Below are 15,937 nucleotides of genomic sequence, written 5' to 3'. Positions count from 1 at the left end.
CTTCAGTTATGGTTTTCATGACAATAAAATGAAATCCGAGTCATCTGTTTTCTTCTAAAAATCTACACAGTGGGTCTATGTGATCCTGCCCAGACTACAGGGACCACAGACCTGTTTCGGAGAGGCTTACAGAAGCATAGAGACAGCCACTGCTCCAGGGGCCCCATTCCTTGCCTTTGAGCTTGTGTGTCCAGGTCCTGGGTAGCCTTGAAGCCACTGAGGCTCTACTGTATGATTTCTCTGTCTCTGTGTTTGCCCCTTTTATTACTTACTCATTTTAATAATTTTCGAGCTTACAGTTCAGTAGTATACAGTACATTTACTTGTTGCACAACCGTTACCACCATCCATCTCCAGAACTTTCTCCTCATCCCAAACCAAAATTCTGTACCTGTTAACTCCCTATTCCTTCTTCCTCCTAGCCCCTGGCGCCCACCATTCCACCCTCCATCCCTATGGATCTGACTCTAGGTAGCTCACATGAGGGAGTCATGCAGCACTGGTCCTTTTGCATCTGGCTTATTTCAGCCTCATGTCCTCCAGGTTCACCCATGTTGTAGCATGGGACAGGATTTCATTCTGTTGAAGGCTGAATAATATTCCAGTGTAGGTATCGACCACATTTTGTTTATCCATTCATCTTGAGATGAACGCTTACGTTCCTTGCCCCTTTTGGTTGTTGCAAATCATGCTGCTACAAACACTGGTGTGCAAATACGTGTCCGAGTCCTTGCTTTCAGGTAAACATCCAGAGGTGAATTCCTGGATTCAATGCTAATTCTGTGTTTAATTTTTTAAGGAACTGCTGTTTTGTTTTGCACAGCAGCTGCACCATTTTGTAGTCATACTGGTAGTGTTTGGTCCTAAAGCACAGGTTAATAGCTGGACTTAGCTTCTGTCCATGGTGTCATCCCTTTTTAAAAACAGAATCTCCTTTCTGTTTCATCTTTTGTTTTGCTTTTATGACACAGCGCTGGGTCTTGTGCCAGGCTTCTCCCAGCAAGATTCTACCTGTTCAGTGTTTTCTAGAGGCAGATTTCCGTTGGGAGTCCTATTGGTAACATTGCTTTTTTTTTTGGAGGAAGTGAGTGAAGATAGGTAAGCTCTGGGAAATTTCTTGTTGGTGTGATTACAGCTACCATTTTTCACTTGACTAAATTTTAAAAATTCATCATTTAGTGTTCAGATTCATTCACTATTAAGAAAAGCATTTGCAGCTTCCTAACAAAGGAACCAGGCCAGGCACGGTGGCTCAAAACTATAATCCCAGCACTTTGGGAGGCCGAGGTGGGTGGATCACTTGAGGTCAGGAGTTTGAGACCAGCCTGACCAACATGTGAAAACCAGTCTCTACTAAAATTACAAAAAAAATTAGCCGGGTGTGGTGGCGGGTGTCTATAATCTCAGCTACTCGGGAGGCCGAGGCAGGGGAATCGCTTGAACCCAGGAGGCAGAGGTTGCAGTGAGCCGAGATTGCACTATTGCATTCCAGCCTGGTCAACAAGAGCAAAACTCCGTCTCAAACACACACACGCGCGCACACACACACACACACACACCTACAAACAAACAAGAAAAACCCAAGAAGACAAAAAACCAAAGGAACCAGTCAAGGCCGCCAGCACACTTTTTGCATTTGGAGTGGCCTTTAGAGGACTCCCTTTGCAAGTATACCTGGATCATTTGCTAGAAAACCGATCAAAGCCCGCATGTTGGGGGATCGGGGAGGTGGTGCTGGGTGGTGTGTACAGGTCTGGCTGCATGGTTGGTAATGTGGAGATCTGCTTGTGCTATGGGCAATTCTGTCCCAGGACACTGTCAAGCAAGGGGCCCCCAGGACTGGGCTCCAGTGTTATATTTCAGACTCCTTGGCAGCATGCCACAACATTTTAAAAATTTTTAGATATTATCCAATTGGGAGGCCCAGAGCTCCCTCTTCATGAACTTCCCCATCATTTCCCCCACTGTGGCCTCTGAACTTCTCCAGGGAGAACCCCAGAAGGCTCATTCACATCCTGGGCTGTGTACTTCGCCCACCATCCCTTGTCAGTATGCACAGAGCCTGCTTAGTTCTGGCAGTGCTGAAGTCAGTTTGAGAACCACAGCAGAAAAGGCTGAGTCCTGGGTTGGTCATTTAATAGTTGGCGGGGAGGTGGGAAGGGGGGTCTTGAGCATGCTTGTATGTTTGCTCATCTGTAAGAGTAATTAAAATCCTTTCTTTGCAGGGTGATTGTGAACATCTGGTGAGAGAATGAATGTGAAGGTCTTTTAGTAACATTAGAACACTACAAAAATCGCCCACCTGGACTTGGGGAGGGTAAATGAAGAAATAGCTCTTGAGGGCTTGCAGTCTTAAGAAATGGCACCGGGGGAAAATTTCTAACGCTTCTAAAGACCCAGCACCTTCATCCTTAGACATTGCTGCTCCTTCTGGCTGGGCAGGCCAAGTGCAGACTGCACTGTGGCAACCTGCAAGTGCAGCACCAACCTGCCCAGGGAAGAGGGAGGCCCTGTTAGGCTTTCCAGCCTCAGAATTGAGACCTCCTTGTCATCAGTCACCTAATGAAGATCCCCTGAGTGCCAGGCACTTGGTGACAAGAGTGAGCAGTAACCCTGAAGCAATGCAAAGTTTGAGAGTACCCTCTTTTTTTTTGAGACGGAGTCTCACTCTGTCACCCAGGCTGGAGTACAGTGGCACGATCTTGGCTCACTGCAACTTCTGCCTCCCAAGTTCAAGCGGTTCTCCTGCCTGAGCCGGTAGCTGGGATTACAGGCAGCTGCCACCATGTCCCGCTAATTTTTTGTATTTTTAGTAGAGATGGGGTTTCACCATGTTAGTCAGGCTGGTCTCAAACTCCTGAGCTCATGTGATCCACCCGCCTCAGCCTCCCAAAGTGCTGGGATTACATGCATAAGCCACCGCGCCCAGCAGAGAGTCCCCTTTCAGAAAGACCTTTTGCTTTTAGGTGCAAACACTTCCGAGGCTCAACAGGTCTGAAGTAACCATGGTCTTTGGTTTACTTCTCCTACCTACATATAGCTAGGCAGCTCTTCTTCTACTGGCCTGATTTTGTTATTTTCCCATGATAGAGTTGAGGGAAATGACCAGCTTCTCCTCCTGATGTGTCTATGAATCCTTAGTCTGATTTTCTAGAACATTCGCACCTTGCCATACATAGCCATTTCCCCTGACAAAAATAATGATATTTACATTGTAGCATCCCTGGGGGCAGACAGAGATCACTAAGCAGCAGCTAGAAAGTAACTTAAGACTTTGGAGCTCCTCCAGTGAGCCGCATCCTGTGTGTGGCCCACTGGGTTCTCACCAGCATCCCCTGAGGCAGGCATGTCAGCTGTGAAAGACCAAAAAGCACATGGGAAATGTGAAGAACTGAAGTCCTCTGCCCTGGAGTCATGCAGATCAGACTTGCCTTGGCCTGACTGTTGTTAGTGGAAGGTATAGGAAAAAAGTCCACAAATCAGTCAGAACTGTAGTACCGATTTCCGTAATTTATGCATTCAAATTTCTTTCCAGATGATTTAATGGAGTGAGAAATAGAATAGCTTCCCTGTCATCCTCACGAGCAATTTGCATGCTGAGAAAGCTCAGCTGTCAGAGAAGAGGCAATACTTTTGTGGAGAATGCTTCCAGGCAACATGCGTGAACACACGTGCCCCACGTAGCTCAGCTTCCCTGCCACCAAAGTGTGGTGATGCTTCCAGGAGGGACAAAACAAAACCAGAGACAGAAATGCATACAGAATTCTTTTATTTAACTTAAACCATGTAGTACTTTACTAGAAAAAAGCAGAGTAAGAGAAACTAACGTTGCCTTAGCTTCAGCCATTCAAAATAGACAGTTTCTTTTTTTCCATAATGTAAAGAATCCAGAGTATATCGCAATAACAGGAATAAATTCTTACAACAGAATATACAAAACATTTTGAAATTCTTTTATCTACTGATTTTTTATATAAACAGGTTTTTTTTTTTAGGAATAATTTATACACAGAAAGTCATTTTATGTAACAAATTGGCCATGTTATTACCTTTTTTTTTTTTTACTTTTTTAAAAAAACTTTTTTTAAACAAGAAAACTCAGAAAATGCATTATTTGCGGTGCATCCATTCCATCCCGCCTTCTGGTTTGATTTTTTTATCCCAGATAAAGGGATACCCAGAGGTAGACAAACTCTGGCAAACCTCTCACCTCAACCTCACTGGCTTAGAAAGCAGACAGGTGTTTTCGCCAGGCGTCTCTTCCACCTGCGGATGTGTGTGTGCAACGCCAAACATCCAAATGAAAAGTTGAAAACAACCCAAATAGTTTCCGGGTCTTTCTCCCATGTAGTGCAAAAACCCAGGTGTTTCCCACAACAGAGATACTGTGGAGTTGGGGAGACATGGCCAACAATCCACTGGAGTTAGAAGAAGTGGAGTCAAACTTTAGAACAAATTTTTGTGTATGCTGTAGTTTTTATTAAAAAGAATTGTTTTCTGTATTGGAGATATGTATCTTCAGGATTCTGCCTTCAAAAAGCATTAATCATGATACGAGGCATGTAAGCAAATAGCCTGTGTGCCCCAGAGCTGTCATCTTTTATGCTGTAATCATCATGAAAACCATTGGCTGTGCAGTCAAGTCTTCCCATGTCCATGGCACTGCGTGACAATGACGGCAGCCAGACCAACCAAACCAGATGCTGAACGGTGCCATGCACTGCTGGGCTCCAACACCTCTGCTGTTTCCATGGCCAATGAGGTTCTTTCCATCTGTTAAAGGAGCTACACTCCAAAGGGAAATGACCAGTAAAAAATGATCCCCTTCCCAACCAGAGGGGTCTGGAAGACCAAGATACTGAAGATACAGAACTACTTTTTAAATCATCATTCCTTTGTTATAAACTAGGGCACAAAGCATGGGGGGAAAAGAGGGTGAACCACGGCTGGGGTCAGGGAAAAATCCTTTTTTGGCATATTGTAAAGCTAGCTAGTAAACAGGTGTCCTAAAAAAAAAAAAAATGGATCACAAACACACATTTGCACACACAGAGAAAAAAAGTGTCTTTAAATTATTTTCGGCAATTATAAACTACATTTTATAAAATTATTCTATGTTCTTACAAAAATGCAATGAAACATTTAATTAGTTCTTGTAAACCAGATCTTCGTCAACTGACTACCCGTAATCTACTGGACTTAAGAGCCCTATTGAAAACGCTAATGAGTGACTAGTTAAAACAATGTTGACCAGAAAGATGCGGACACACACACGTGGACATACAAATGAGTGATTATGTTGTTGCAGAAACAAAATAAAACCCTAAAGTCATGCCCCAGAACTGACAACTGATGAGTGCGATGTAGTTCGTGTTCTTGAACAATTCGCCTTAACTCCGAGATCAGTTTCCAGAGTAGGATGTTAGGTTTCTTTGTTGAAACCAAATGCCCATGGATGACTGCTGAGCCTTGATATGGTCTGATAGCTTCAGAAACCAACAAGTTCAAAACATTGCCCACATTTCTTCCAAGCCCTGCACCCAGCTGCTCATAACTCTTCTCTGTGCCAGGATCCCTGTGACAATGGTTCCGTACCTACCACCTGGTCATTCCACCATCAAGGAGCGCTCACTTCTCCAAATGACGCAACCAGTCATCTAAGATGAAGGCCAAAAATGAAACCCTCTGACCTTTCCAAGGTCTGTATCTTCAGCATCTCTGGCAACAGAGGTTCAGTCTAAATAACATCCTCTCTTTAAGTTCTCATTTGTACCACCAACTTCTTCAGAGTGAAGAAAGTGCCTTTCATCACTGGTTCTTAAGGAGTGGATCTCTGGTCCACATCTCCCAATGCTGCTTAGCCCAGGAAATGAAAAGACAGCTGACAACACAGAGTAACATTAACGAAAAGAACAAACCCCAAACTTTAAATGCATAACTGGGACTGCTGGAATGGGCCAAGGCATACCATGGCGGGTCACTGTCACCAGGAGGGTGCCTATGTTTTAGAAGGGAGTGGCCACCAACACTGTCTGGCCACCCTGGAAGGACCCAATGTGACAGCTAAGGACACTAGACAAGCATCCTAGCCTTCTGATCTCAGTGTGATCTTGCCACAGAGCCACTTACAAGCCATTCGGCCACCACCCTGCAGAGGTGGACTGCTGTGGGAGAGGCTTCGGTGGAACAAACTGGCCTAGAATCTGGTGCCACAGAATAGTTGGCTCATAAATCTTTTATCCTAAAGCACCCCTATTTGCACTGAGCATCTTGTCATTTGGTAGTTCCACAGTGACTGCTCTTCTATTTTACGAAGCCACTTTTCCTACCACTGAAATGTGGTTCCGCATGTTAAGAAACAGGCCAGAAGGAGAGGCCAGGTCAGCCACGAACATGGTCTTCCATCTTCTGAGGAGGAGGCTCGTTCCAACGGTATATCAAACGTCATGACATCCAATGGTATGTCAAACGAAGGAGACCTGGGGTGGTCTGGGTCTCACACAGCTCAAGTTCAACAATGTCTCCAGTACACACCAGCTCCTACTGCCTCAGGGAAGGGCTGTGTGGGAGAATGTCTTAATGCTCACATCAATTCCATGATGTGCCTCAGTGGTTCACGTGACTTCAAGCAGTGTGAGCTGCTGGCAGAAGGAGGTTGCATGGAAAATGCCACAACTCAGCTTAAGATTATTTGGACACAAAAGAGAAAAATCAAGAGGCGGAGAAATCAGCGTGAAGTTAGGCTAGAACTGTGGATAGATGATGCCTTGGTATAGTCAAGGTGGGTGGGTTGGTCCAGTAAAATGACTGCACCATCACACAAGCCAAGTTTTCTCTTTTATTGAAGTGTTTCTGAAGCATTTGTTATGATGGGCACTACACTGCTAGTGTTTTCTACTTAAAGAAAAGCCACCTACATAAGACAAAAACAAAATGACATCAATAACTTGGACAGTTTAAACAAAACCCTTATAACCAGCTGATTGATCTGTAGAAATCCAGTTGTGGAAACCGGTAGGTATGTGCAAAAGAGAGGAGAGGCCATTATTCCAAGGGGTCACCTACAGTGTGGAAGAAGAAAACCCTGATCAAACAGTATTTCTCAATGACCTTAAGATCCCCGGGGTCTTGGGAGAGATGGGTCACGTTCTGGCAGCAGGAAAAAGGCTCCTGAGCGCATTCACTTAGTACTGGAATTGCAAAGGAATCATCCACACTTGGGGAAAGCTGCCCGCCACGTTTCCCAGCTAAATCATCAGTGCCTGTAAGAGCAGCTGCTGGAAGAGGGGAGCGAGCTGTCTGTCCTGTGAGCAGCAGGACCAGGGACAGACGGAGGTACAGCCCTGGCAGGAGGTGAGACACCACGGAGGCTCGGCGCTGACCACTGGCCTTTCCAGCCCGAAGGTTTGGTACATCTCTGTCTACCCCTAGGGGAGGAGGAGGTGAGGGAGTTGAGAGGGCAGCCTGGAGGGGGAGGGGACTCTGCTCCTGCGTGTGTTCTATTAGGGACTGGCTGTGAGGTTAGGAGCCTCTGCATTCTGGAGCACAGGCTGGGCAGATCTTACTCTCCAGCTGCTGCTGCAGCTGCACCTTTGTGCTGAATGAATGCAGCAGCCATGGCTGCATGGCCCTGCCTTGGTGCAAGCCTCCTCCTGGGATGCAGGAGCAGCAGCAAAGGGAGCAAACCCAATATGCCTTTACCCAGGAGATTCTCACAGACTACGCTGCCTGGACACCTTCCTGTCCTCAGAACCTGAGGAACAATTGCTCTCTTAAGGATGAAATGTGTTCGATCTGCATGGAAGCAGTCTGTTCCAAAGACAACCAGCCAGGGACAGCCTGGTGGCCCCCCGAAAGTGTGCTCTGGTGCCCTCCTTGGCCTCACAAGGCCACTGGCTAGGAGAGGAGGAAAAATCTAACACCTTGGTGGAAACCAAGATAGAAAAAAAAAAAAAAAAGAAAAAAAGAATAAAAGCAACACAAAACGAGACATCTCAGAAAAAGGCAAGCTGTCTGAAATAAGCAGAGAGGTGAGTCAGTGTTGCTTTGACCCCGGAATACAGCCTGGCTTCTCCCTGCATCACCTGGGTGTGGAGCCTGTGGCGTGGATGAGGTTACCAGTATCAACGGCCTATTGTCAGGTGCTGAGAAATGTGAGATGTATTCTTTTGTCTATATACACATATAAAAAATAAGAGTGAGGTAGATAAATGTTTGGGGGGAAAAAAACCCAAAAAATAAAAAACTGTCCCATCACTCATACACACACACACCCCACACACATACACACACCCTTTCCTTGAAATTTAAATTCATAATGGGGCTTCTCTACAGTGACTGAAACTGGCATCACAAAATAAATTAAAAGAAAACTCCTACATATAATACCTTCTTTTTTCTTTTTTAAAAGGGAACACACTATGGGACAGAGGCTAGAGAAAGCAGTGAGACAAACTGCTGACAAGCAAAGAAGCACTACAGACTTTTTGTGTGTGTTTAATCTTCAGTCACAACTAGCAATCACTGTATCCCAGTTTTGTTCTTACTCCTAAACATTTCCATCCCAGAAGCAACTCTTGTGCTGTCATCTCTCTGGTGAGAAGTGCTAAAAACAAAACAAAACAAAACAAAACAAGACCCCTGGGCCCCAAGGACCTGGATTCCTGGCCGAGGGAAAGAGGGCCAGCACCACAGCCCCGGTCCCCTAGCAGGGAACAAAGCGGCTCTTGGGCCACCGTGGCGTCTGCACTGCCCCGACCTGGCGCTCCAGCTGGCACAGCCCTGAGGATGCCGCCCTGGGCCAGCCTGGATCCCAGGGTCCCACTCCCCGCCAGTGCGAAGGAGGTCCCTTGGGATGTTCTGGTTCCAAAGACAGGTCGGTCGGTCTGGTGAGGGTGGTGGCGAGGGCCACAGCAGGGCCTGCCGGACCATGCTCTGCTGCTCCCTTGGACTCAGCAGCTGTTTTTCATGGGATGGAAAGATTAAATAGCCATTAAAAAAAATAGTAATCCAAATGCCTAGTGTCTGCAGTTAACACTGCTGTTGTACCCAAGAATTAAAAAAATATATATATGTGTGTCACAACCTAAACAAAGGCAAGGGAAAGAGAGGGTGAGGCTTCTCAATCACGGTGAGTGGAAACACTGAACAAAGACGTGTGAAGTATTTAACCTTTGTTTTTCTGACCTGAGTTTGTATCATGTCTTGCACTGTAACAGACTCCAATGCTGTGAGGGCGGGCTGGGGAGAGGAGCACGGCCCTCTCAGGACGGGTGCCTGGCCTTCTTTCCGCCTCGTGCCCTCACCAGCCTCGTGCCCACAGAGCCTACGGGTTAGAAGACAACTAAAGGGGCAGGTGGGAGCAGGGAGGGGGGATGAATTTATAAAAAGGCATCAAACAGTTCATGGCAAATTATGTCGTAGAAGTATCAATTACCGGGAAAAGAGGAAGAAAGTCACGCACTCTAGTACAAAGCATAAGAAGTTTCTTGGAGTGAGCAGAAAGGGGAGAGGGTGGACCTGAAGGTTTTCATAGATTAAATCCACAAAGATCAAGAACAAAAAAAATAGCAGCTTTTTTTTTTTTCTGTACAGACGTATAGATGAATATCTGAACCGTAAAAAAGTTATAAAAGTGACATTAAAGACGATGTGTATGCAAATGTTTCATGGTCTAACATAGAACTGTAAGACCCATGAAGAAGTCCTAGGAACAGAGAAATGTCAACAAAGCTTAGAATGCTTGAATCCATTGACTGTTTTTCTTCTTACTGCTGTTGTGGTGTTTGAATTTCTTTCCTTGCAAACCTGCATCAACAGTTGGGCTGAGTCCCTGGAAACCCCCTCCCATCTGTGTCCTTGGGGGTGGGCGAGGGAGCTGGGGCTGGGAGAGAAGCAGGCATGGGGCCCCTTGACTCAAAGCCTGTCCACCAGGCTGCTTCAGGGCCCATGGCCACCAGATTCTTGGGGGTTGGGCGGGGGTGGGGAGGCAGGGCAGGGAAGCCAGTTTAGCTTCTCCCCACCTTCACTGAGAGAAAGTCCCATTGTGTCCAGTTCCCCCAAATAATAACCTAGTCAGAAGCAATGAGACCTGTGTGCATGTGGCCTTGAGAAGCACAGCAGGGGCAGTCAGACGGACGGAGCGTGTCGCCAGCGTGTCTCTCAAACGGAGCAACCAGATGCCACGCTCACCCATGCCTCCAGACACAAGGAATCAGCGCAGGGATGGTGAGGGAGAAAGTTCAGGATTTTGGCAAAATTAGGCAGCGTTAAAATGGTAACAGCCTTGGATGAACGATGGCCCTTTGTAAATTTCATGTCCCTAGAAAGGTGAAAGATAAAGGTAAAAATTTCCATCTCCATGTGTTTTTTTTGTAATGACCTACGGTGTCGGGCGGGTGTGTATAGGGGTTGGATGGGGCCACAGGGACAGCCACTTCCTCAAATTGATAAAAAGGGCTTCCCAGCTGGACTTACGGCAATTATTTTTCCATTATGAAGCAGAGAGAAAGAGAAAAGTGAGAGAGTGAGAGAAATGGAGGGAGAGAGAGAGGATGAGGAAGGACAGGGACAGAGTGAGGAGACTGGTTCTCAAGTGCTCTGTTGCTATTAAGTGTTGTCATTAAGGTTCTTAAAGGCCCATGTCAGTTAAGGGTTTGGGTAGGGAATAAAAAGCTGCTTGCATATTGAAAAAAGGAACATCCCAAATGTGTTTACTGCAGAGAAGCTGTCTCCCGCGGGCAGCAATGGCAGTTCTGAAGATCCACTGAGGTACAGGAGGCTTGTGAATAGATTGTTAAAACTTTCTCTCTCCCCCCACCCTGCTGAGCGTGCACACACGTTACTGTTTGCACAGATTCAGGATCCAAGGATCAGCAGGTCGAAGACTGGGGCAGCGGCAAGGCCCGCTCGTTCTTGCGGCCACCGTTCATGTGTGCGTAAGGCTGTCTCTCATCAAAGCTGGCGCGGAGGACCAGCACTCCAGGGCCGGGGCCGTTCTCAGCCTTGTGTCCTGAGTGTCTGTCGGGCAGTGGCAGGGAGGACGAGGAGGCCGAGGGGTCCAGGGGGACGCTCTCCATGTTCTCTGGCTCCAGGTCCAGCTCCTCTGGCTCGGGCAGCTTGTTCTCCTCGCTGTAGTAGAAGGAGACCTCCCGGAAGCCAGGCTCCATCTCGTCTTTGATGCTGCTGATGATCTCCAGGAAGGAAGGCCTCATCTTGGGGTTGTACTGCCAGCACATGCGCATCAATTCAAACCTGCAGCCAAGACACATGGAAGGGGGGTCCAAACTGGGAGGGCGCATGTGGCCAAGAGGCTTCATGGGCCGCCTGCAGTGGTTTCCCACCTGTAAGCATATGGTGGGAGCACTGAATACAACCCTACTGTCCCTCTCTGTCCCTGGCTTTCTGCCTGGATGGCCCAAGTGGCCTTCAGAGTCTCCTGTTTTACCTCGTATGGTTCCATTCACTTCACCCAGAACCACCACAGTACAAAACCCAAACTCTCCTTTCCCAAGAAGCACTAATCTAGGTCCACACTGTCCATCGTTACAGGTATTATTTATGGTGTCAGTGCTAAGAAATAAAAATAAGCAGTTTTCTATCTGAGACATCTCATGCAGCCACTGCTGAAACATCTTTTCCAGAATTAGAAAGCCGGAAACCCCCGGTTTCTAAGAAGGCTGATGAGTGACCGCAGCTTCCCCAACAGTGCTCTCTCTCCAGGTCCCACCTGTTATTTCTAAGCTTCCTCCTGGTGCAGGGCTACCCCTGGCAGAGGACCAAAGGAAGAAGGCACCATGAGGCCAGGCTTGCAACACGAAGAAATGCATACTCCGAGTGTGCTGTCTCCATCTAGCACCTGCTTGCTCCAGCCCTGCACAGGCAAACCCCAGCTGATGAGCCAGGCTATTCTGGACCAAACAAGAGGCCCAGTGTAGACCCGAAGCCAGATTCCAATGAGCCAGCAAGGAGAGCCCTGGGCACGAGTCCACTCCACAAGCAAGGACAGGCAGAACAGGATGACGCTTGTGCTGTGTCTTGGTCTCATCGGCTGGGCTCCAACAGCACCTGGGCTGCAAATATCTGTGAGGCCCTCAGAGTTGTACGGGACAAAGGAAGTCTTGCCAGCTGTGGCCAAGGCCCCCCACAAAAACAGTCAGTCGCACGCGGACAAGGAAAGCCGGCTGCCCTGACCCAGGAAAGGCCCGGGCTTTGACAAGCTTCCAGAACGCAGAAAGACCCAGGTAAACAGACTTTTGGGGCAAAAAGGTACAGCCAGCTACCGTCCAGGGCTGGCCATAGTTCTGAAGAGTGACTGCCAACAGCCCTCTCTTACGTGAGCGTGAAACCAAAGTGCCTTCCTTTCTACCTCTGTTCTCACCAGGAAGCTCTCCTCTTTGTTTTAAAATTCTTCCTAAAGAGATGCTTTTCCATAAAAGTGGCCACATAGAACTCTCCACATCTAGGAAACTCAAAGCACCCAATGGCATCTAGCCCCCTGTTAGGCCGGCTGCTTAACCACAGACTACCTGCCCATGTCTGGCTTTCAGGGAAAATTCCAAGGGGAGGCCCCTGATGTAAGTAAGATAAGCCACTCAGCCTGGAAGCTGGCCTGCCAAGAGAAGGGCTCTTATGGCCACCTGGCAGCTTCCTTCAGATGAAGACGGTGCAACCTTGAGGGAGGGTAGGCCTAGGTGTGAGGGAGAGCCATCCAGAATCCACTAGAATTCAGCGTTCTGGAGCCTGGGGGCCTGCGTCTCCACAGGGTCTAACCTGGGGCTACCCACCTCTGCACATCAGCTGCACTGGCATGGGCCATGCTCCCTCATTTCCATGTGGGCTGCAGCTGCTTTCCAGCTACAACTACCAGCTGAGGACATTAGGACAGAGACCGTGGCCTGCAAGTCTAAAAATGCTTATTTACCATGTGGCCCTTTACAGAAGGAAGGCTGTGGGTTCTTGTTCTGGGGGTAAAGGAATTAGACAAAATATGAAGCACCCCACAGTATGCTTCTTAGATATGGAGAGTTCCATGTAGCCACTTTTCCGGAAAAGCATCTCTTTAGCCACAATTTTAAGTCTACCCCACAGTAGAATGCCGTGTGCACACTAGGTGCCAGGCAGTGAGGCAGTTATGTGTGTGAACTGAGGAAGTCCTCACGAGTTTGTGAAGCAGGTGCTACTGACTATAATATACACCCATGTTACAGACCGGGGAATAGAAGCACTCAGACATTAAATAATTTGTCCAAGGTTACGAAATTCACGAGGGTGGAGCTGGGATGGAGTTCTCTGTGCAACAGGATGACTACAACTTTGATTGCCAACGACCCTGGAAAAAGGAATTTTCTCTTAATCTAAGTAAGAGTAACCCTGGGCCCACCAGGAGACCCTCCCTTGCCTAACTGTCCAAGGGACAGTCACAGATGTCACAGGGATGTGGTTTGCATTGATAAAAACTGGCAGCTTGATGACAAATAAGCCTGCCTTTCCATACTCCCCATCACTTCCTAAGAAAAAAGATTGGGGTTAAAAAAATTAAAATGGGCCATAATGACATGAAATGCATCTCCATATGGCTGGGATGTGAACTCCTCTCCGGCTGACTTACCCCTGGGCAGAAGCGTACCCGGGCCAAGAGCATGAGATGTGCTTGGCTTTGTGCCCTGTGGCTGGGGACTGAGGAGGTGCCACTGGAGGGGCAGCGAGGCAGTGACATCAGCACAAACAAGCCATGTGATGCCTCTTTTAAACCACTCCACAGTAACAACCCTTCCAGTGCTGCCCAAAAAAGGAAGTCTTTTTTGCTCTGTGGGATTCAAGACCTTGTTTACTATTTCCACACATACAAAAAATCTCCATTAGACTCTAGAAGGATGTGTGAGCTGATAAAACTCATCTTTTAAAAAGCACTGTTTTTTTTTTTTTTCCCCCATGGGTCAGCTCTGGCGAGTCTGGAGCCATCCTTCTCGAATGCTCTCCCCTGTGGGGGACACATACCCGGCCCTTCTCCTGGAACAGGGACAAGACTCAAATGGAATTCCTGCCCTGCTGGGAAGCAGCCTCCTGGGGGCCAGCTGTGCCCCCTGGAGGCTGGGTGATGGTCAGCAGGATGAGCATACGGAGGTGCCTCTGTATTCCCATTCCACTCTTGGCCCTGATGTCCTGAACTGGACAGGCTGTGACCTGTGTGGGATGTCAGCAGGCCACGAGGCACCCGCACATTCCTGCACGCTGCCGGGAATCAGCACCAACCCAGCCCGGTGCCGACGCTCACCAGATTCCCAGAGGACCTGCAGGGCTGAATGTGTCTCTCTCCTGGCAGCCCTCAACAGTGAGGGTTGTCTTAGGAACCACGCCTCAGCCAGGAGGACATGGGGCCTGTGTGCTTCCGTGAGCTCACTGGGAATAATTGAGCAGGAGCGCCCTTCCTGCCTGTTTGGATCCCACTCAAGCACTCGATTCCCGCAGAACCAAACCAGGATTCCAGCAACGGGAAAAACTGTTTTGGAAAACTACAAAAAAAAATCAGATTTCACTAAGTTTGTTTCAGACTCATCTACTAGTTGATAATGCTCCAGGTTAAAAGTTCAGATTTCCTGCAGACCGAAGACATCTCTGGCAAGAGTCCGGACATGTGGAGCTGTGGAAGTGTTACCAGCAGAACAAACGGCTTCCTAGCCCAAGTTTTCCACGGCTGCGTTCACACCTCTGCCCCGGTCCTTATCCTGGAGCATCAGAGCTGGGACCTTTTACGTCACTACGTTTCATGAAAGCCAGGGCCACTCCTGGCTCATCTGTGACCTCAGTGTCAGCATGCACCCAGAGGGGCTTAACAACATCTGTGGCATAAGTACTGAGATCTGGGCTGAAATAAGGCTGAGGATGGGCTTTGTCATCAATCTAAAGTACAGACCCAACAGGGAACCACAACGCAAATCTGATGCCGTGGTACTTGCTGAGTTAATTCACACTGAGTCATGGCGTTCAGACTCAGACCTCAACACCCTGTTGCTTGGGGACCATGGAGTCCTTCCTCTAAAGCCGGAACATTCGGTGACACTGAGGGGTGAGAATCTGGCTACTTCCTGATGGTGAGCTCCAGTTCACCTGCAGCCACTGAGCTCCTTCAGCCCCCCAGTGTCGCCAGGTAGTGCCTGTTCAGATCTCAGAACCACACAACTCACACACTTTCTCAACTGGGACCTGGGAGAGGTTTCAGGGCAACTCGCAAGGGCTCACGGACTCTCCTCTCTGGGATAAACAGAGGCCATTGTTTCATGTCTTGTAACAACAGAACTCCCATCCCAGAACCCCCCTTTCTCACGTAAGCTCATCAGTAAACTCAGAATGACAACATGGACACTCCCTATGAAACCAAATTGCCTCCTTTCATTCTACTCTTTTCTTGGAAGGGAGAAAAATTCTCGATGACAAAGCAGAAATGCCTCCTGAAGTAAACATTTAATGTCACAGTAACCGCTTTGAATAAATTTCCTTGTCACTCTATGCTGGGAACAGGAAGTGCCCTGCGTTTCCCATGGCAGGTAGGCTGCATCCCAGGCAGCTTACGTTAATATTAAGACCCCAGTTACCTGGAGGTGGACCAAGTAAGAATCCCACAAGTCTCTTGTAGATAAACGTTTACCCGAGTCAAAGAGAAAGCACAAAAACAACACACTCTCCCTCACCCACCCCAAATCACAGAAGCAAAACTCACACCTGCTTTCATGGGCTGTTTCTAAGCTTGCTAAAATACCACCAGTTCTAATATTAGCCGAGATTCTGGCACTGTACCTTTATGCAAATTTAGTGGTCGTCAGCTCTCATACTCCACGGCTTATATTCAGACTCGAAAGCATGATTTTTCTTATAATGGCTGACAAGAAAACAGTGGCTGTACTACCCAAAGTGTGGAGCAGATGGTCACCTGTGAGGG

The 15,937-nt window shown here is 47.9% G+C and overlaps 1 protein-coding gene across 3 annotated transcripts in view; it reads right to left on the bottom strand.

The window, feature by feature from the left end:
• Positions 1-3,752: 3,752 nt before the first annotated feature.
• The window catches only part of IGF1R (insulin like growth factor 1 receptor), a 278,119-nt gene continuing 265,934 nt past the window's right edge, over positions 3,753-15,937 (bottom strand). For 2 of the 3 annotated variants that reach the window (XM_017886885.1, XM_017886886.1), the window contains one exon: positions 10,872-11,253. In XM_017886885.1, coding sequence (XP_017742374.1) covers positions 10,872-11,253 — 382 coding nt within the window. Of the gene's footprint in view, positions 11,254-15,937 lie in introns of all 3 variants that reach the window. The other variant, XM_017886884.1, reaches the window with a different exon arrangement.

This window comes from Rhinopithecus bieti, unplaced genomic scaffold, assembly GCF_001698545.2.
Source record: "Rhinopithecus bieti isolate Rb0 unplaced genomic scaffold, ASM169854v2 scaffold_15821, whole genome shotgun sequence".
Classification (NCBI taxonomy): domain Eukaryota; kingdom Metazoa; phylum Chordata; class Mammalia; order Primates; family Cercopithecidae; genus Rhinopithecus; species Rhinopithecus bieti.
The sequence above is the reverse complement of the archived record's forward strand: the minus strand, read 5'-3'. Positions and strand labels throughout refer to the sequence as shown.